Source organism: Trematomus bernacchii, unplaced genomic scaffold (assembly GCF_902827165.1).
Source record: "Trematomus bernacchii unplaced genomic scaffold, fTreBer1.1, whole genome shotgun sequence".
Taxonomy (NCBI): Eukaryota; Metazoa; Chordata; class Actinopteri; order Perciformes; family Nototheniidae; genus Trematomus; species Trematomus bernacchii.
The window spans coordinates 9,577,503-9,600,268 of record NW_022987582.1 but is presented as its reverse complement, the minus strand read 5'-3'; the positions used below and the strand labels follow the sequence as shown (position 1 = coordinate 9,600,268).

Below are 22,766 nucleotides of genomic sequence, written 5' to 3'. Positions count from 1 at the left end.
ACATCAACTGATTTCCTCTAGAACTTCCACTGTTGAGTTATGGAAACACGAGGTACCTCTATTAAGCAAATACATTTCATATTTTCCAAATCAACATCCCTTCCCCCAAGGTCCTGAACCTTTTCTGCAACTCCACAGGTGCATCTGAAATTGCATGGCAGATGGTGATGGGAATTAGTTGAACTAATGGATTACAGCGCTTTCTATGTTGAAGCAGAGCTGAATGCAGTGGGGAGTTGTCTAAATTCCAACTCTTTTTCTGTGACATTTCCATCACCCCTATGTTTTCCTACTTTGCTCCTTCATGAGAACTCCATCTCTCATCAATTTCACATTTTCTTTCTTTCCAATTCCTTTTATGATTAATTTGTTATTTAAGCATTCTTTCATTTTCCTCCTTATCTCACCATCTTACTATTGTATTCTCTCCTCCTTCTACCACCTGATCATGTAGTCCATGCATTTTCTGAGCTGCTCTTCCTCCCAATATGCTTCCATCGTTTCTTTACCTTTTTAAATCCTTACCTTCTCCTGCTCAGACTGACTGACTCCATCCTCTTTCTTCCATGGTGTTGTTTTATATCCCTTCCACCCCCTCCTCACCTCCCCCCGCCCCAAACCTAGCCAGTCCAGGACCTCTCCCCTCACCATCTGCCCATGTGTGCTCTGCGTCTCCTGCTCTCTTTGTCTCCCTCTCCTGTCTCCTACTCTCTCTCTATCTGCAGTGAGTGGCTCTGTTCAATTCTACTCCGTTGTTCTGCCTCAACCTTTTGCCTGTGTAATCTTCTCCAAAACTGCATGCTGATGTTAATCACATTTTGTTACATATCAGGCACAGATATTTCCCGCTACCTAATACTGAAGAGTATTAAGGACAGTGAAGGATATTCTTGTCAATATTAAGGACAATAGCGAATGCTATATAAAAACAATGTATTCTGTTGCTTTTTGTGTAGAAATCTACAGATTAAGGATTGTAGCCAAAGATGTGGTAAAGTAATACTTACTCCATCATCTCAGTTTCTCTTATAACCATCATTCATTCTTAAAAAGCCTGGTGTGATGAAAGTACACAGCACAGGCACCTGGCATACAACATAAATATTTAAGCAACATTCTAAGTATGGTATTACCTACTCGCGCCTCTACAGGCGTGTCCCCAGAAATCCTTTGTATGATGTTGCTATGGATTTTGAAACGGTGCATTCACTATTTATTGGATAGTGTATTAAAAAAGAAACATACAAATGGGAAAGTTATTAATGGTCTCAAATCAGGTTTTATTTATAAAGCACATTTAAAAGCGATTTTTGGTCGAGCCAAAGTGCTGTACATGTAATAAAAAAACACATTACTACAAAACACAATAAACGACAATAAATTACAACAGATATAACTTAAAAAACAAAATAAGAATAAAACACACGGAAAAGTCAGGAGTCATGCTCCGCTCTAATTAGAAAGCCAGAGAGAAGAAGTGTGTTTTTAATGTGGATTTAAAAAAAATGGTGTTGGCCGGCCATACTTTTTTTCTCCAGACTATAACATAATGAGACTGGGAGAGCCCATAAATAAGCTTCTTGCGAAGCCAGTTCTGCTTATTTGTTGCCCTACTGTTTTATGGCTAACCTCCTTCATTGGTTTCAACGTTACCATATCGGTGAAGTTTTAGTCAAGCAACTATTACTAATGCAATATTTGTTGGATTTAGCACCGTCATGCTGTCGGCACAGGATGCTGTTAGGCTGCCTTTCAATTTGGCAGAGTGTGTCATAAATAGAAATACCAGTATTAAATAAATCCAGTTAAAGCTTGTTCAACGTTGTGACTATTGTCATACATTTTCATTATTTTCAGTTCTAAAAGAGTCCCTTATGATGCATATGAACCATAAATATACAATTTACTCTTCCGTAATGCATTGATTTGTGTTTGCTTTCACTGCTGTATACCTTTCTTCCTTGTCATGCGTATGTAGTTAGCTACATCTGACATACTGTATGAATATGTATGTGCCGCTCATTCTTATGACTGAACGTGTGTGATGCTTGTAGACTGCCGAATGTGATTGAATCATGACTGCAATTAAGTGAGTTTTAGCCAGTGTGCATTCAAGGACAGTGAAGGACACAGATGGAATTTAATTTCTCAACGGCCTGTCAATCTTTTCTCAAGTATGTTGGAATGCAAACCAGTTCCAACTTTGTGTGAGTTTTAGTACTCATTACTGCCCTTTTTCCTACACTTTCTTTTCTCTGTCAGTGTGATCCTGCAATCCTAAACATTATGCAAGGCCCTGAAGGGTCAAGCTGCATTTATTAAGGAGAAGAGATGTCAGGGCTTTTTTTACAACACATATATGGCCAATGGTGCTCTCCTAGGATAGAGATGCAGCCATGCAGCATACATGCAACAAGCTGGGAGTAATGCTATCTTTTTGCCCTTTTTGAAGGTTGTGTATTTGCAGTAAAAACCTCTCAAATCTGCCTCGCTGCCATTTCAACCAGCTCTTTATTTGGGAAAAATTCATGAATGACAGCTGACCCATTAAAAAATAGTTTCATTTTCCGCCCCAAATCATTTCATTTATCTCTCTGTGGCAATGCAGATTGTCCACTGACTTGGACAAGTCTGTATGCCTGCATGTGTTGTTTACCAGCTGCTTTGCCCTCTGATGCAACATGGGTTCAGTCAATATTCCTTTTTCCCGACTGTATGAGAATCCAGCTCAGCAGCCAGGGAAGCAGCCAGCCAGGAAGCCGACAGGCAGTCTTCAGGCGGCTCCTGTGGGGAAAGTGTGCTCATAAACACTGCCACTCCGTCAAACTTCCTTCTTCTTCAAAGGGCTTCAGAGTCATTATATATACAGACGAAATAAATAGCTCAGCCCCAGAGAAATCTCGCACCCAACTACCTCATTTACTAGTTCACATAACTCACTCGTTATCTCTGTGATGAGGGATAATGCAAGTCTCTCACACCCGCTGTTTGCAAACGCAACTGTAGGTAAATATCTCTTATCCTTTTAAAACATTTTTGTAAAGGTTTTTAACACAGTGCTCTTTTTCTCAGTTTACAGATCAGGTCAGACATATTTATCTGGCCATTCTGCAGCATCATATTTCAATTTCTCTACAGTGTTGTTTTCTGTGGCATCACAAATGATATTTGCTGTGTATTATGATTCAAGCACCATATGCCCTACTTTGAATGAGGCTTTTTTTGCAGATTGGTTGATGCTCTGTGAGGTTAAAAGCACTCCCATCTGCATTGTATTAGCATTTTTTGCATTCATTTTCCCTCCTTGAAGAAACACTTGTACAGGTTTTCATTAGGTTTTTCCCTAGCCCCTGGTGTTCAGGAGCAGATGTTTTCCCAAGGTTCAGTTACTGTATATCAAGAATGTATTTAGGGTCCTCCAGACAGCAACACTTGGTTGCTGAGGGCTAACACTGAATCTAAAACACTTGATGTCTTTAGGGTGGGTAGTCAAACCCTTGTAAAAGTAGGAATCCTGATTAAATGTTAAGTGCAGGCTTTTATAAAAAGTACTTTCTCCCCCAGTTTTACATTCAGATATGCATCTACTGTAGAAGCAATTGAGGCACAGAATTTAACTTTGCCCTCAGCAAGAGGCCTTATCCAAACCAACTGCTTTAAATGTCTGCAACACATCCTTTGAATTCATTCAAGAGCCATGCCTGTCTGAGATATTAGTTATGACTTTCCATATACCAAAGGCCAATGAGTCAGTGCTGGTATAATTACAGCTGCGATGCATCTATTACTTTTTAATTAGTGACCTAGGGTGAGTTTCTTTAAACATTTACTTTAGCTTGCACTTTTGTTTCTCTATAGTTCTCTCAAGAACAACCACCAGGAAGTAATTATGATAGCAATACATTTCTTAAAGTTGCCGCACGGTAAGTCAGTTTAATTGAATGTAACCGTTATATTCTCCAACATGGACATGCATTTACTAAACTGTACAACCTGCGTCACAATTAGTATTGTAGTGACTTGCTTTTTTTAGTTTTCTAGCATGAGCTTCAAATGCACCATTCTCTTGCATACAACATCCATGGGAAATTATTAAAAACTGTAACATTTCTTGGAAAATCTGTTGTCACCCTGTAAAATAATTTATATGTTATCACATTTTTATTTGGCTGAGTGCAATCTGTCTGAGGTCCCTGCAACATCTGGCAGCTGAAATGAGACTTCTGTTCAGAGTACACAGAGTATGATTGGGAAAAGTAAACAGACTACAAACTTCTGAGTTTTTGATTTTACTCAAACATATCCGAGTTACAGTAGTTATGAGTTCACTTCTGATACAAAACATGTATTTGGAATAAATTATGGAAAGACGACTCAAAGAATGTTTGTTGACATATTTCTTTAAATATGACAGGAAAAAGAAATTGTACCAATAGTTTACAATAAAGCCAGTCATTTTGCACTTCTCCATCCAATTTAGCATCTTAGTCTTTCAGACTTCCATCTTAAATGTGTGCTTTGTTGGTTGAGGAGAAAAGCTATGTTGCTGCACTGCAACTGTAGGGTTTCAATTGCATGGTCACATCTTTAACCTACTGCATTTATCTTCCCTGCGTGGATTCTTAAGGAGTCTGAAAACACTGGCAAACATGGATGCGATCTTAACCCCTACCCCATACCGGTCTTATCATATTTAGATATTAATCCTTTAGAGAGGAAAGCTTGCAGTTCATGGATTCAGATTATTTAAAAAAATGCAATTGCAAAAGGCAGATTCTTCCATTCAGGGTATGGAGGGGTCATGGTTGAAAATGATGTGAATGATATGCTACGGCATTTGCAGTGATGTGGGCTGAGGTGAGAAAAAGAGCCAGGCATCGAACCTCTTCTTTTATCATTTACAAATGTAATTCAGGCATTGTTAATGTTTACATCAGCGTTATTCCATGAGAGAAAAATGTTTGAGTGTGACCCTTATTTATGATAGCCGGCTTTTCGCACCACCTTCCATTCCTTATTTGTTTACTGATATTTCTGGTAAATCATTTTTTAATTTAATGTCACTTATCTTATTTCTTTAATTGGCTGGTTAGTGTTTGATAACTAAAGCACAGTGTGCTGCTCCAGTTATTCTCCAGTGATCAACCTCCTTCGATGGTAAATGTCCATTCAAACACTAATGGTGTGAAGGGGGCAGAAACCGTTTTTGGTCACAGGGAGTTCTGAATAACATCCAGTGTAGTTGCACACAACATCAGTCCCAAGAATGTGACATTTTAATCTGACATCCTCTGCACTAAACTTTAAAGGCTTGTTGTGGTGCTTTTAGATATTTAGATTGCCTTTTATGTGCTTTGTCACACTTTGTTGAACTCTAAAAGTTTGATATTCTAAACAAATACATTGGAAATACACAGTCTCTCAGTAACTCCCCTGGAGATTGTTGTTTGTTGTGCCATGTAGGGATGCATACATTCTCTGCAGCTTGCAGTTATTGTCTAACTCCTTATTAATATTCATATTAACAACCCTTTGGTTTGCGACTCTCTCACAAAAACAACATTTAAATAAGCTGTCAATCATAGAATCCCATTTAAAACACTCTTGACTCTATGAGTTACTTGTGGAAGGAGTTATTGCAACTTCAAATAAAATAATTGCATGGATCATACACTAATACATAATAAACCCATTATATTTGACTCTTTTTCAGACTGATTCATTTGCAGGGGCTTTTGTCCAAATATAACTTATCGCTTAGTGTAAAGTCAATCAAAAATGATAGCTACTTGGGGAGTTGGGGGAAACTGTGTGTGTATATATTCAAAACAAAGAATATATATATTCTTTTTTTTGTATATTGTATTTGTGTTTTAAAAACCTTTCACACTATAAAAAAATAAATCACACATGCTCTGAGGTCCCGTTTCCACCTGCTTTTTTTATCCTTCAACACAGTTTATGTAAGTGTAAAACATATTTTTGTTCCCTGGCTTGCCAGTTGTTATAATTAGCCAGAAACAGATGGCGCATATCAAAAATAATAATTTAACTTGACTGCATGATCAGTGACAAGCTGTAGGACGGAAGGAAGTTTTTATTTCTATCAACAAGCCAACTCTGGATCTGATTAGGCTAATTGGTTATTGATCATTACCCACAAATGTTATTATGTGTCCTTTATCATAAAGCTGAGCCAAGTTTAATTTATGATGCCCTGATTATAATTCCACGTGAATGGCTAAAAAACAACAACTTGTAACTAATAATATTCACAAGTGCAGTTGATACCATACATATGGCGAATGATGACCGCAGGGTCCTTCTACAAAAATCACCCTAGATCATTAGTGTGCAATCTGACAGACATAAACAGGTGTTAGTTGAGTAACATTAGCTTAGTTCAAGGCCAAACCTGCCTTCAAACTGAATTGTCAACATATAAAGCTGAGACAAAAACAAGCCGACAATGTTATCCTTGCCGATGCATTTTTTACCCGGGGAATTTTAAGTTTGAGTTTGTAATGGTGGTTAAACTGAAGAACAAAATGTACTTTAAGGCTGTAGTCAACCAGAAGAATATAGGATGGAAGAGTTCTCCAGTCCTGCTTTCACAGCTTACAGTAGATCTTGATCAAAATTCCTTTTCAATAGTTTGCAAAGGAATACCATGATCATAACTACTTTGACTCTGTGAGCGCACAAGTGCATATGATGGTGGTAGTAATTCCTTGGGAATTGCTTTCTATTGTAAAATGTATTACTCCACTATGCCAACTTCCAAAATATGTCTGCCAAGGGGTTTAGAAAAATATAAATTCAGTTTTGCACAAGTAATATTATTTGTCATTGTTTGGTTGTTTTGTTGCATGCAATTTTCTTTTAAGATCTATATTTTAACATGATTATATTTATATATATATAAATATCAGTTATAAACCCAAGAGATCCATGTCAGCAGATTTCGATTTTTGTGCAAAAAGCCCGGGGACCTTCATTCAGTGTTCATGGTCAATTATGTTTCAGCCTAGGTCCTGAAGTAGGTATCAAATAATACCTTCTTTTAAGAGTTGAATGTCTAGTTCACATTCAGTGCTTTGGATTTCTTTGTGACATGGATTTTTCACAGTTGAAGTACAGTCATTTCAGTTCGTCCCTCCCTACTATTAAGCAACAAGGCCCTTTAACAGTATAAAGGAAAATGACTATAGTTTGCTGCTGTAGCTTCTTCTTGCAATATGTTTTACTATCTTGCCTTGTCTTTCCTTGTGCATTGTGTGGATGTACTTGTTGTTTCTCAGCTCCATATTGTAGCTTCCAGCTAAAGATTTGTATCATTAAGTGAACTCTCAATGTGAAGAGATTGCTAGGACACCAGTGCAGTACTTCACTGCTCCCAAGGCAGTGCAAGCATCTAAGTAGCAGTGGCATAAATGTCAGACTTGCACTGACATTCGCTAGCCAACAACAGTGATAAAGACTCTTAACACTAAAGTTGAGATGACTAACAATTATCAATACAACAGGGACAGCTTTTAGGTTGCCAAAACTATGACATAAAACCTAATTGCTTCGCTTACATTACTAGAGACACACTTTGGTACATATTTTATACAGCAACATATTGTTCTTAACAACTCTCTCTCTTATCTTTCCTTGTTGCAGAGCTGAGAAGCAACTCATGTGGAAACCCAGGGGTTCCACCCAAAGGAATACTGAATGGAACGCAGTTCAACGTAGGGGACAAGATCCGCTACCGCTGCGTCACCGGCTACGTCCTGGACGAACATTCACTCCTCACCTGTGTGACCAACACAGCCGGTGTGTCGGTGTGGGACTTCCCTGTGCCGATCTGCAGAGGTGAGGATCTTTTACCACTGAACATGTGTGACTTATCATTTTAACTGCAGGTGATGACTGCTGCTACCAACTCTTTCTCCCAGATGTACAATATGACTGTAGGGTATCATGGAGAATACATTATGTTATCTACCAATTTTAGTGTTCCCCTAAGACATTTAAAATGAGGGGTTGATTGGTTTGTTTTGACCTCTTGTCGCATGAATTCCATGAAATGCATAAAGCTAATTGCTTTGACATGATTGACAGATTGATGTTGTGTGATTGGGGGACTGCTCTGCGCCACAGATGTAGTATTGTATTATGATGGGATGGGAAGATTTTAATCACGTTGAACAAGTTGATTAGAGCCTCAAAAGGTTAATTTAATATTTATACATTTAGAGCAAGTAACTTAAATACATCAATGCCGTTAGCAAAAGTTGAAAATCTATTACTTTCTTTTCAAAAGTTGGGCTGGACTTGAGCTGAATCTAGAGGAGTACAGGAGTTTGGCACCTCTTCTTTGGAATATGTACAGGTTTTTCGGATTGATGTTTTTTGATTCGGTGAGCTGTTTGCTCCTTCTGCTTTATTGAGGTCACAGTTACCTCTCATTTCACACTGCATGGGTAAAAAAAACAGGCTGCATAAGCTACAAAGATATGTTTTAAAGGCACACTAAGTTTATTATTGCTATTTGGAAATGATGGGCAGTAAAACAAATGATAAATCTGGCGGTTAGTCCATTGTGTTTGCCCACCAACTGCAGAGCCATTGTCCAGGTGAGATACAACAGCAGCAACTTAAACATATACTGTAGCTACAGCAGAGAAAGACTGAGGCCACAATTGGAAGGATTTGAAGTGATAATGCCACATTATTCAGTCTTTCCTGGAACCTGTGAAAATGCAATATTTACTGTGTGCCTTTTCTCTTGCCTGGCAGGTCGAATATACTTAGACTGCTGATGCATGAATATGGCAAACTGCTATCGGAGGATATGTTTAAATCATTACATTTTCCATCTTCCTCAGGACCTTAAAATACAACTGATTGTTTTGACTATTATAAGTGAATGTGGAGGACAAAAGAAATGATTGGATCATTATGTAGTGGGATCCACAGAAGACATTGCTCTCAGAGATGGAGCATTTTACAGGTCTGGCAGTTAAAAAAGGCTGTTGGTTTCAGGATTGCCCATTGTTTGGAAGGCCCATTTTTCCTTTATAGTGTCCTACTGGACCGAAAGCCCATTTGTCTTACATCTTGTTTTCCCGAAAGCAAACGCTCAGTGATCTGAAGGACCACTGCTTGGAAAATACAGACTCTCCCTGCAAACAAACACAGGCACATGGTTAATCATTTTGCAGATTGACGCCATGAAACCTTCATAAATTATTATTTGTAATATATTTGTTCCTACTGGTGAAGGCAACCTTCCCTGCTGTGCCTCTTATTTCATTTTAAAGTATTGAAATATTTAAAACAAGTTTCAATAGTGTGCATTGCTTGATGGATAATAGATTTTTTCCAGAGCTATTAAAAAATGCAGTTTTGCCCAGGGTTTGTTTGAACCCATAGAAGATGCTGTACTCGGGTTATTTGTCTCAGCAAAAATCTTTTGCTTAACCACCAGGAGTGAAGAAGCCTCTATAGCATACTGATGATTTTCGACAGTCGGTCGATTTATGACTGATTAGTGCTCTTCATAGCATGCTGTTTATCCCTAACTGTGCCTATGAGACCTTTTCTCACACCGTCGCAAATCATCTGGGAAGTATAAGATAAGATAAAGATGTACTTAATTAATCCCAAATGTTGTAGTATGTATGTGTAAAGGCATTGTGCTGGCAATAACCTCTTGCAGTTTGACAGTTGAACAGTAGGAAGGTCCAGGGGTAGAGACAAATGTAGTGTGTATTTATCAGGAATAACACAATACAGTTTCTGAAAAGAGGTCTAAGTGGATTCAAACCACCAGGAAGTGCTTTTATAGGGGTATTTTAGCCCGGTAAAACCTTGACAGTCATTATTTTAAATGACAGCCACCACTTCATACAGTGAAAAAAAAAATTGATTCTAATGACAGAGAGCCATTCTGATAAACTGATCATAACATAATGGCCTTTTATTGTGTTTTCTAATGTCAATTGAAAAAGCCTTATCCATCGCTTGAAACGGACCTTACTATGATTTACTGAATACAAAATATAAAGTCTGTGTGTATATTCAATTGCCTCTTTATTTAAGCAGATTGATTTAACAATTTTCTTTGAGATGAAAAGTGGAAAAATAACTGCGTGTCTTAATAAATTAAATTGGTATATATACAGTATACATATATTTGGTGCTAGTGGATTACTAGGCAAGAAAATAAACAAAAAAGGGTCAGAGATCTCCCCCTCCCATTTTAAAACTCAAATCCTAAGAGATCCCAAAGCCAGCAGAGCACATTTGCTCACGCCAACTTATCCTACAGTGCAAGCCACAGCAAAAAGAAAATGGCTGAGCATATGTTTAGAAAATGTCAAGCTCAGAGGAAACAAAAAGCTGCAGATGAATGATTTACCATCCATTTAAGCATAGCGTTAGCCTCTATATCCATGGGCCAGAAACATTATTCCTTTTTAGGCCTGGGCACTGCCTGAGCCACTCTCTCCTGCGACTAAAAACAGCCCAGCTCCTGTATGTGGGCAGATGGTCCTTTGATCTTATTTCCTCTGAGATCCTGCCCTTTCTGCTCATCACCAATTGTGTCACACTCAACACACAGCAACACAAATCCCTCCCCAATCCACCATCCAACCCCCCACTGTCTGCGTACACCTCAGTCTCTCAACCACTCACCTCTTTTTGTTTCTATCTCTCTTTCTCTTTTATCTTTCTCCCAAGTTCTCTTCTTCTAAACAATCAGTTCTCTCTTCCATTCCTTTTTCAGCTCTCTGCTTCTCAAATTTTGAATTGTTATCGCAAGATTTTTCTTAAAATCCAATTGGGTGCTAAATTGTCTACAGTTCGTTCTTATATTAAAATATCTCACTATGTTTTCCAAAGTATAGCAAGACATATTTTAAAGATCTGATAAAGAGCAGCAGTGTAACAGCATTTGCATTACATAATTAGGTAACTAACATATACTAAAGAATACAAATATTATTTAAGGATTGTTTTTCTTTTAAAATGATCAAATTATTATACCATTTAGTGGTGCCATATTACTAACTTAAATCATTTCTCTTTATTCACTTAAAATCTGAAATGACGAAGAAGTGCTTACTATATTAAAATAACCCCCAACAACTTAGTGCAATATGAATCGCATCTCTGCAGCTATTCCAGATCCCTTTACTACTCCTTAACCCTATAAATGTTTAACATGACTTGAAGCGGAGCAAATGAGAAATGTACTGTAGACATAGTCCCTGCCTAGCATTAACACAGGGATTATGACAAAGGAAAAACCTAAGGTAGTGTGAAAATTATACATGAGCTCCTTCCTTTCAATCCTTGGGGGTGAATATTTCTAAGTAGAAAGACAAGTGTTGTATATCTGATCAAAGTCAAGGGGAGAGAGGCTTAATCCCTGCTCAAGTAGCATTAGATTGCCGATGCTGGGGATGTAAATGCGCTCAGCTAAAGCAGTCCTAATCCTCGCCACCATCTTCTTACACTGCCACCGTTGTTAAGAGACAGATCCACCTCCTTCTTTAAATCCAGACATGCTCTAATGATTTGCTAAGAAACACATCGCTTCTTTTTTGTCACTAAACCTTGTTGGCACACTACAGTACCTTAAATGCTGCGATGGATCCCAATCAAACGCTGCACGTGAATATAAGGAACCTGTGAGCATTATCCAGTTCAAGCCGTTTAAAATGTTCTAGCTGCAAAGCATTTATTTAGCTTATGACAGCAGTTTGCCGGTTCATGATATACAGTACCATGCATGGATGCTTCTAAAAGAAATGGCTACGAAACCTGTCAAGGTACAATGCATCAACCCCATTTTCCTGTGATATTTAATTGCCTACAACTGTAGACATATTAATGAGTTATAAGGACGTCTTTTATCACTAAAGGTGGTTGTGGAAATCAAACTAAATTCCTTTAGAGGAAGGTTTTGTAATCGGTAGTACATAAACCAAAGAAAGATTGGAAGCTTTATTGGTTTGACCAAAGCCTTGCTGCAAAGTTGCTTGTAGACAGTGGGTAGTCTACATACAGCACTACCTTTTGTACCTGTCACTCACATTTTGCTGCCACCAACTGAGTTGAATGATGTTTAGGGTCGATCAGAGAGCAAGTGTGTTATCATGGAAAACACTTCAAAGAAAACTAAAAAGGAGCTATTTTTCATGTGTTCTAGCTTCGTACTCTGGTGTTCAAAGAACTGAGGAACAAAAAGGGCTTTCATTTTTGTTTACGGCTTGCCTGAGCCTTTTCATTGTCTCTTTTTTTATTATGATTATGTCAGTGGTATCGTTTGCCACAGTGGCAACGTTGTGTCCTCTGTGCCTTCAGTAAGAACGAGAACATAAACAGAGCTGGATGGCAGCCTTTGGTTTCTGCTGTCTGTATGCTCCTCTCACCATGACTTAATGTACTCCTATCTACAGGACTGAGTCTTACTGTGTGTTGATAATTGATTGATTCATATAGAAGTTTCATTGCACAATGCTCCTAGACCTTGGTCTCTTTTTAAATAATTGTATTGTGACCGTTGCAAATTGAACTCTTAGCCCCTGTCCAGCCACCTCAGCCCTACTGCCCCTCCCTACTAACTAGGTTCTCTAACAATCCTCTTGCCACTCCAATCACCATCACCGCAGAGGATGTGAGAAGGAAATTTCATCACCTCCGCCCAGGAAAGGCTGCGGGCCCTGACGGTCTCAGCCCCAGACTTCTGAAGGGATGTTTCAGCACATCTTCAGCCTGAGCCTAAGCCAGACGGTTGTCCCCAACCGATGGAAAACCTCATGTCTGGTTCCTGTGCCCAAGAATAAGCATCCCAAAACAAACAGTGACTATAGACCAGTGGCTCTGACTTCGCACGTCATGAAGTCACTGGAGAGGCTCGTCCTGACGCACCTCCGGATAGTCGTTGAGACACTATTGCAGACCCCCTGCAGTTCGCCTATCAGCCCCATATTGGAGTGGAAGACGCCATCATCTTCCTTCTGCACAGAGCCTATACACACCTGGAAGAGGCAGGCAGCACTGTGAGAGTCATGTTTTTTGACTTCTCCAGTGCTTCCAACACTATATGCCCTGCCCTGCTCAGCAAAAAGCTTCTGGACATGCAGGTAGATGCTTCACTAGTGGCCTGGATTAACAACTACCTCACATGTCGCCCACAGTATGTCAGGCTACGGGACATAGTTTCGGACACCATAGTGTGCAGTACGGGGGCACCACAGGGGACGGTCCTGTCTCCCTTCCTGTTCACAATATACACCTCTGACTTCAGATCCCTATCACAGTCCTGTCACCTGCAGAAGTTACAGACAACTCTACCATCGTGGGCTGCATCAAGAGGGATCAAGAGATCAGGAGGCTGAGTACAGGAGTGTGGTGGACAGGTTTGTGGAGTGGTGTGGACTAAACCACCTGCAACTCAACGTCACAAAAACCAAGGAGTTGGTGGTGGATTTTAGGAAACAGAAGACCCCTCGACCCCAGTCACCATCAATGGAACAGAGGTATAAATTGTGGATCACTACAAGTACCTGGGCGTCTATATAGACCAGGCATCCTCAAAGTCCGGACTCCGGTCCGGATCCGGACCGAACCACAACTGTCTCTGGACTCTGAGCAAATTATACTTTTCATATGTATTATCTGTATTATCTGTGTTATCTGTGAGACATCGCCACAACGCAACGAGTCAAAATTCTCCGCTATGTCCACTGCAAACAGCGCTCTGCATGTCAGACTGTTCCACTGTCTGTGTGTGTCTGTCAACGCATTGGTCCAATCACATTCAGCATCCCGTCAGCGTTTTTTTCCTCCACCAACAGTCTGCGAATCAGAGGCACAGTAGGGCGGGTCTTCGCGGAATGCGGGTGGGAAAAATGCGTGTGTGTTTAAAAAAAAAAAAAGTCAGAGCGAGAGTTAACAGCTCATCTAGTTGCATCTGTACTGTAGCTAGTAGCCTAGTTTCACCTACCGGGGTGGCATAGGGTGGCAACTGCCACCCTAAAAATAGGCCTTGCCACCCCAGCTGCCACCCCAGTTGGCAGCTTTGTTTTGAAAGAAAAGTTGTGGCTCATCGGACATTTATAAGAGAAAGTCTCTAATGTCCGAGTGCAAGTGAATGCAGCACAAGACACACGTCTTGTAACCCCAACCCCAACCCCCGGCCCTGGCGCGAGCGTGGAAATATGATTGGCGGCGATTTCATTTGAACGGTACGGCACAAAACGAGAAGCATTCGGACCCAAGTACTGAAGGAATGAGGTATTTGCGGTCTACAATGACAGAGAAGAGACTGTCAAGTTTGGCTGTACTCAGCATTGAATCAAAACGCACTAAAGCTGTTGATCTTAATAAGTTTGTGAGGCGTTTTGCTGAACAAAATGGTAATCGCCGCATTCAGCTGTAATAGACATGTCAACTTGATGCTCTGCTCACGGATGAGCTTACAAAACTGTTAAGTTGATGACCTTACGTGTGTAAATATATTTTTTTCTTTGTGGGGGTCTGCCCCCAAAAAACAGTTTACAGAGTAAGTCAAATAAGACGGTGTGTAAAACTACACTGCCCAGCCAACAGAAAGTAACCACTTTGATTTAACTAGGCCAGTAGGTAAGGACATTCCACTGGATAATAACTGAAGTATAAAAGAATGCATGACTGAAGTGATGGAGACCATGTTTGAAGGCAAACAAAAAGAGGAAATAACAGGTCAAATCAAGCAAATCCCCCTCTCAGATTCCACAGCAACCAGAAGAACATAAATACTGGCTGGTGATTTGATTAATCAGCTTTGTGATGGAATAAAAAATGCACAGTGCATTTCCTTAGCTGTGGATGAGTCCACTGACACCACTGACAATGCTCAGTTGCTGGTGTTTGTGAGTTTTTATGATGAGGCAAAGGGGGAGTTTGTTGAAGATGTGTTGGGCCTGACAAACCTCAGTGGACACACAAGGGGGCAAGACATTTATAAAGCAATAATGGGAATGCTGAATGAAAGAGGGTGCAGCTGCCTTTATTCATAACTGTGCAGCTCTTACACTGCGACTCTGAGGGATCAAGCACAGACAAAATAACAATGAAAACTGCTGCATACAGATTATTTTTGTTTTTGCAACCTCGTGTTAAGAATCTTGTTGCAATTGTTTAAAAGTTTGAATGAACTTAAACAGACCTTTGTCTTATTGAAACCATTTTTTTGGACCTTTAACATTTGTATTTGAGTACCCCTGATATAGACAATAAGTTGGACTGGACTAAAAACACAGATGCAGTGTACAAGAAAGGTCAGAGTCGTTTGTATTTCCTAAGGAGACTCAGATATTTCAATGTCTGCAGAACCATGCTGGGGATGTTCTATCACTCGGTGGCAAGCGTGATATTGTACGCGGTAGTGTGCTGGGGCAGCAGGCTGAAGGCAACTGACGCCAATAGACTCAATAAGCTCATCAGGAAAGCTGGTTCGGTCCTGGGAGTAGAGCTTGAGCCTTTGCTAGAGGTGTCAGAGAGGAGGATGCTGAGGAAACTGCTCAGCATCCTGGATAATAACTCTCACCCCATGCATGCCACTCTGGAGGCCTATCAGAGCACCTTTAGCAGTAGACTGCGAGCACCGAGGAGCACCACAGAACGCCACAGGAGGTCTTTTCTTCCTGTGGCTATCAAACTTTATAACTCCTCCTCCTTCTGCAGGAAGGAAAATGAAACTATAACACCATGTTCAATATTAGGTTAATGTCATAATGTCCTAATCTCATAACATCTGCAGTTTTAATATTTAACTTTATTTTATTTAGTACGATGAGAAATTAGCAATTAGTATTAGTTGTTTTTAGTATTTGATATTTAGTATTTTTACTTGAATGTGCAATATGACTTCTCACCAAATGACTTGTTACTGTCACAGGCTGCTACCTATTCTCTACTGGGGCACTGTAATACGTTACTTTAAAACTTTGTATATTGTATATTGAGCTATTGTATATTGCATACTTTTATTAAGATGTATCTGTATTATCTGTATTGTAATTTTGGAGCAACCTGGCAAAAATAATTTCCTTCGGGATTAATAAAGTTCTATCTAATCTAATCTAATCTAATCTTGTTTGGTTGAAAGGATTTTTCTATCATTTGTTTTCAGCTTTTAAAAATAATTCTGTTGCTTTATACTGTGATTCATTTACCGGAATTGTTACCAGACCTTGGAAAGTTTCAAAAGTAGTGTGCAAAAGTGTTTTTGATTCATTATTACCTTATTTCCACACAGGGATTAATGCAATTAACTAAATGTCTTTCTCGAGACAAGATAATAGCTGAAATAATGAATAATATCTAGGTGTAGTGAATTTTGCCAGGTTCAACTTTTGCATATTTTATGTAGCACTGAATGAGAAATCAATGTCTCAGTATTCTAGAGTGAGTTTAAAAAAGTAGCAAATACTTAGCAGTAAGAGCGAAAATCAGTCCATCCAGTTTTGGTTATCATAAAGTGAATTTACTTTGTAATCCTTGTAAAAATGCCATGATTCTTTAGTTTTTTTGTGGCTGCTAATAGTTTTCCACCAACCAGTTTTTTGTTGCCATGTCACCAGCTTTGAATAACTTTAAATGATGGAGAATAACTAGGTAAATAAAAGCAGAACAATTGAACGAATAGGATGTTTTTAGCTTAAAGATGCTTAAAAATGTAGTAGAATGAAGAATGTATGGGTGTTTGAACTTTAATACTGTTTGATAGAAACACTACTCATCAAATGTTTCATATAGTTTTTTAAATAGTACAATTCCATTTTGAATACACTAAATACTCTAAACATTATCATGACTTTTTGGATCTTCGAGCTAGTCTTTAGTTTCTAGAAAAGTACAGCTTGACCTTTTTCAAGTCATATGTGGTCATTACTGAATTCTGGTGTTATGGGAGCGTAAGTATTGCGTGTAGGAGAGGAGTGAAATGAACTAGAGGGTCCTAGGAAAGGGACATTTGCTACCATTCGGTCGAGTCACTAATACGAGGAGGGTGGGTTTTGGCTGCAGAGATGCTTGTTTGATTGTCTTTAGGCTGACCTGTTGACATTTAAAAAAGAAAATTCTATCCCATCCCTGTTATTTCTCCTGTTTGTCTTTGTCTCTTGCAAAATTCCAGTCTATCTCTCGTTTATTTCCTATCCTTTTGCCTTTTTTACTCACACTCACCTCTCACCTATCCCCCTGCATCTTTCTATTCCACTTTTTTGTCTCCTCTCTTCTCCTACTCTCTCCGTCCTCATTATCTAATGCGTTTCCTCCACTCCTTTATTGCTTTATTTGCCTTGAATGACATAAGGACACTTTACGCTACCCCACTGTCTGTCATCAAGGTTAAAAAGTGATGGTACCTTTGGTTTGACTTGAATAGACAGTTGAATTCCAGTTACATTTCAGCCTTTCGGAATTTAATCAACACATCTCTTTGGCACTCTATGCCATCTTAAATGCTTTAATGATACACAATCTATCACTGACACTTGCTTCTCTTGTTACACGGCTGTAGGCATTCAACAAATACAATCCTGCCCTTGGTGTAGTCTACACACCAGTCGGCCCTTGATCTAAATCATATGTGTGTTCAGCCATTGATGTCTCACACAGTATCAATGACATCTCTGCTCCTTCTATGAAGACTTTGATCAGATGCTACGCTTCAGCTAATGTGTCAAAGGACATAGATCAAGCTAACTAGCAGCTCCTGCTCTCCCATCTTCACCTCTTTTCTCTTAATCTTCTTTTGAATTTCATACACCAGCTTCCTTGTTCCTTGACCAATCATGTAATGCAGCATGCAGGAATGTTCCAAGGCTGGCAGCTCTGACAGCCCTGAGTGGAGCGCTGAGCCATCAAAGGTTTCAGCTGGCCCAGCTGAGTGTCACATATTAGTCTTAAATTATGTGAAAACTGTGAAAGCCCTGCCATCATTAGAATTCTTAAGGGAGAAAAAACGGATACAGGGGTAGAGGGGAGGATGGTGACTAATAGTAGAAAGATCTGAGAGGGCTCGGAGGGGAGGGATGAAGCGAGAGAGAGAGAGAGACAGAGAGAGAGAGATTGAGAGATATAAGAAAGGGTGGGGGAGAAAGGGGGGAAAAGGGATGTGGAGGGAAAGAGAGCAAGCCACTGTTATGGTTGAGTGCATTAACATTCAACTGACGTGCCATGCTTCCCACATTGGAGGAAAAAAATATACAATTTCACAGCATCACAAGCCCTGTTTACCATAATTTGTTTGTTTCCTTAAACTTTAGGGGGCTTGGAGGACATAATGAGGAATTACTGACTCTTGGATAAAGGGAGGAGACAAGATCAGGGAAAAGAGAGGAAAGAGCACAAAATTACAGTAACATAATTACAGTAACTGTAGGTATTAGACTCGACAACATGCGTTTAAAATAATAATAATACAGTATAATGATGTGTTTAAATGGCCTGTGCAGCTTTAAGATCAGCTTCCAAATTGGTATTTTGCTGGTTTTTATTTATTTGAAGTGACAGGTACGAATGTTTTATGCCTGAAGCCACTTGTTTTGACATTTTGAACTCCGACATAACCTTTTTGCTTTTCTCTTTGGTGACTGACAGCGGAGGACACGTGCGGTGGCACCCTGAGGGGCTCCAGCGGGCTCATCTCCAGCTTTGATTTCCCCAGCGGTGATTCCACCAGTGCTGGTGGAGCTGCTGGGGGCCTTGGCAGCAGTGGGGAGTGTAAGTGGACCATCCTGGCAGATCCCGGGGACACCATCTCCTTGGTTTTCACTGAATTTCAGATGGAGGAGAAGTCTGATTATCTTGAAGTAGAAGGATCTGAACCGGCAAGCATCTGGTGAGTTGAGCTGTGAGAAAGAGTGTGGCTCTTTTATTGATTATATTTAACAAGCAGAGCACTGACACAAGTTGTTTTGGTTTTGGAGCATGTTGTATGGTGTTGATAAGGGATTGCATAAAAGTAAGATTAGGTTGAACTGAAGATAAAATGTGTTATGCATCAGTTGATAATTATCTCAATAGTTTTCTTGTTATTGTTAAACCTGTGTGATATACATGCTAAAAATACTCTTGGTAAATCATGGCCTATATTCATTTAGCAGACAGGGCTGCCAAACCAAATGTAGGCCAGACATTTTATAATCCAGAGACGCTAGCAAGAAAGTTTCGATTGACAATTTGAAGTTACAATTAAGTAAGAACTTGTGTTTATCCGTGTGACCCAATATAACATAGTGTTACAATGAGCTTACAGCCCCAAACCTGCACGTCCAAACCCAAACTGGACCCCAAACATACAAAAGAACTCCATCAAAATAGTAGGCGTGTGTGAAAAGAGGAATAAATCCAAAGAGATAAAACTTTTAATTTATTTGATGGCCTGGGTTGCAATAAAGAGCTTGAAGATTTGAAAGCAATTGCAAAACAATTAGTATGGTTAATAATAAACTATAACAATTTATTTTATCCAACAAAAAGATTACATTCAGTTTGAAAATATAAATTATTTACCTAGATCAGTCTTTTTATGGGCACCATAGTGATCAAAATCCTGTATATCTAAAAATGTAGTTTATTTATAACAAAAACAGAAGGTTATGGACGCTCGTAGAGAGAATAAATACCTGTCGAGTCTAGATTTGACAGATCACAAGAGAGTGCGCTACTGTATCGGCAGCTCTTAATTTATTCCAAAGAGAGGGGTGAGCTTGATAAAACAAGGCTGTATCGCCTTAGGACTGTGTCTCAGTTCTTGGGATAACGAGGCCTTCTTGCTGTGATCTTGAAGGATGCAAAAAAACAAAGGTTCTGTGTATGCATGAGCACGGAGTCGTAATATTTGACAAGAGCAGCACTCTAAAATCAGCCACATGTATTGGAAACTTAAGGGGAAAGGCCAGCTGGCATGTTCATGTACCTTGATGCATTTGCATGGACAGTTGTGTGCAGAGAACCTTTTGAATATGTCTTGTGCTTCTGATCGAATCAAATTGAATAACAGAACGCATGCGTGACTAAGTGTGATAAGTCAAATTAAAGATCACATGACCTATACAGTACATCTTGAACAGAGTTTTGTTTAAAAAGCAGCCTTCAGACACTTGATGGATTCCTGTAAAGGCTTGATGTAGAAGGTACTCCCAACTGAAACACGGGCAAATTAAATGGGTTTGACCCCCAACCTTGAGGCTAATGTTATCCATCTTTTCCATGTCCTGAGCGAATGGGAGCATTTGCCAGGTCTATATGATCCTGCCGGGCATTAATTGTAATTGGCTGAAAGAAGCTCTAATCAATCATTGAGGTACAAGCTTTGTTGTCCCTGAGAGTTGTCTCCCGGAGTCAGAGGGGGAGAGAGAGACAGACAGTGTGTCAGTGAGAGACAGGGGGAGTCAAAGGAGAGGTGCTCTGAGTGTGGTGTTGACTGCTAAGTATTGAATGTTGACGTAGCTTAGGAGTTTGACAGAAAGAGGATATGGTGATGACACTGATGTGTTTTGACACACCATCAGGTAATCCTCTTCTCTCCAAAATTAACTCTTTCACTGACAGAAATGCCTCTCAAAGCCCCAGTGGTAAATGCATTGTCTAGTAATATCTTGTTTTTCAGGATTTAAGAGAATCCATGCATTTTATAACTATTTATTTTTCTAATGATTAAAAACAAATGTCTTTCAAACCTTTTACTGGCAAATGCACAGCATTATTTAACAGTAGTAAAACATTAGCATATATTATTATGTCTATTTTTTTTTTTTAAATCAATGGAATATAGCATGCAATGCGTACTACTCAATATACTTTTATTGAGTTTTAACCCTTAAGAGTGAACTGGTGGCTTCAACTAGGTTATATTTCAGTCCTGTGTCCAAGGAGAGGGTAAAAAAGACAAATATTGTGTTTATTCAGGCAAAGCAATTTAATAAGTAACACCATTTATTTGAAGTTGTTGTATAGGTATGTGGTAAGCACTCATTATGCATAACTGGAATGCTTTGAATCTGCAAGATGTTATTGTATGACACCGAATGTCGGAGGCTGTCAGGCCGACTTCTGGTTTTAAGCCCAACAATCCTAATGGGACTCAGTGAGCTAGAGTGAAGCGGAGAGGGAAGGCTTCAACTCGGCCAGGTAAACAAACAGACAAGCAAACAAACACAATTCAGAGCGAACAATTCTCGCATGCCCATACATTTCATTGCTCTCACTCGCTTTTATTTTATGAGTGTCTCTCGCTGTGTACAAGGCCAATGGACAGCTAAACGTTGAAGCATCCTAACATATAGCACCAGCTGCAGGCAGAGACAAGCAAACTGTCAATGTACCCTTGAGGTTTAGAGCTGCTTAACGATGATTGACAGCCTGGAACCTCAAAGTCAGCCAGATTTAACATCTCTTCTTAGCCTTTTTCAGGCAAATGGACTTAAAGTGTGTCCCAACTTGACTTGTTATCCTCTCTCAACCTGTGGTGAAACAGAGTGATAAACAATATGTAAAGTATGAAGATAGAAAAGTAATATTGTATTAAAAGACAAAAACGTCATCCCTAAAAGAATGATTCACTTTCATACTGGAAAATAAGATATGCCAATCTATAGAGTTCAACACATATGGGAGATACTAAGAATATTACAATATTTAATTTATTTGGACTATTTAAGTTGTTGTTATAAAATATAAAATGAAGTAAGCTTTTAAACTGCCCAATTTTGCCAGCCAATTTGCTGAAAGGGGATGATGGATGATGACGACTGCTAAAAAAAACAATTCCTCACGGCCCGTCCACACAGCGGCGTGCGTTGAAAGCTTCACCATTCACTTTGAATGGGGTGACGTCACTTTTCGCCAAACTGCATTGTGGGAAGCGAAGCGGAGCTTTGCTGGCGTGGCTCGCTGCAAAAGTTAAGCAATGTTCAACTTTTGAAGCCTCGGCAGAAGCGTCAGCCAATCGAATCATATGCCAGTACAAGCTCTAGCCAATCAAACCGCTGCATGTGTGTCAGGGGCGGGAGATTCATGTGATTGGTTGTTGGTCGAGTTTCAGACACGCCCGCCGGCAAGCTTCAACGCACGCCGCTGTGTGGACGGGCCGTAATAGTACTCAAAAGCCAAGACTCTTGGGCAAGGAATATGTTTTGCTGACAGGAATTTGTATCGTTTTATCAATTGAAGATTTCTATCAGTTTTCTGCAAATGAGTTTGTTGATCCCAGTGTTGTCACGCTGGGGAAGGTTGATGTGAGGCTACCCATCAATCACCGTGAAAATAGACCAAAAAGAAAATCTCAGTTTCCTTTTTACGAATGCCAACTTCGGAGTCTAGCTGGACCAAGGAAAACAGTTTTTTGTTATTCTTCTGACCTTTAATATGATTGTACAGCCATGCTTGCAAAGGGCAAAAACAACAAGCTGTAGATTACACATCACTCATTATTTCAAATAAGGACACGTAACCTGAAAAGACTGAAGGGCTATGCGGTTATTTGATACACTTTTCTGCTTATATACTATGGAATATGATCACAAAATGTTCTGTAAAATTTCTTTATGCTTCCTCTCCATATTTACCTTTCCATCATTTGTTTCTTAGCAGATTTATTTCTCAATGGGTACTATTACATTTACTCTGCATGTTGTAAACATCCAAAGGAAGCTGAGATTAAAGAATAAATTGTTAATGCGCCAAGCAATCTGGCAATATTTGTTTAGTTT

At 39.5% G+C, this 22,766-nt stretch overlaps 1 protein-coding gene across 1 annotated transcript in view; it reads left to right on the top strand.

Moving 5' to 3' along the window:
- LOC117480538 (CUB and sushi domain-containing protein 3-like) overlaps positions 1-22,766 on the top strand; it is a 217,382-nt gene that overhangs the window by 27,094 nt on the left and 167,522 nt on the right. Inside the window, 2 exon segments of the mRNA XM_034127877.1 lie at positions 7,666-7,860; positions 18,652-18,892. Coding sequence (XP_033983768.1) covers positions 7,666-7,860; positions 18,652-18,892 — 436 coding nt within the window.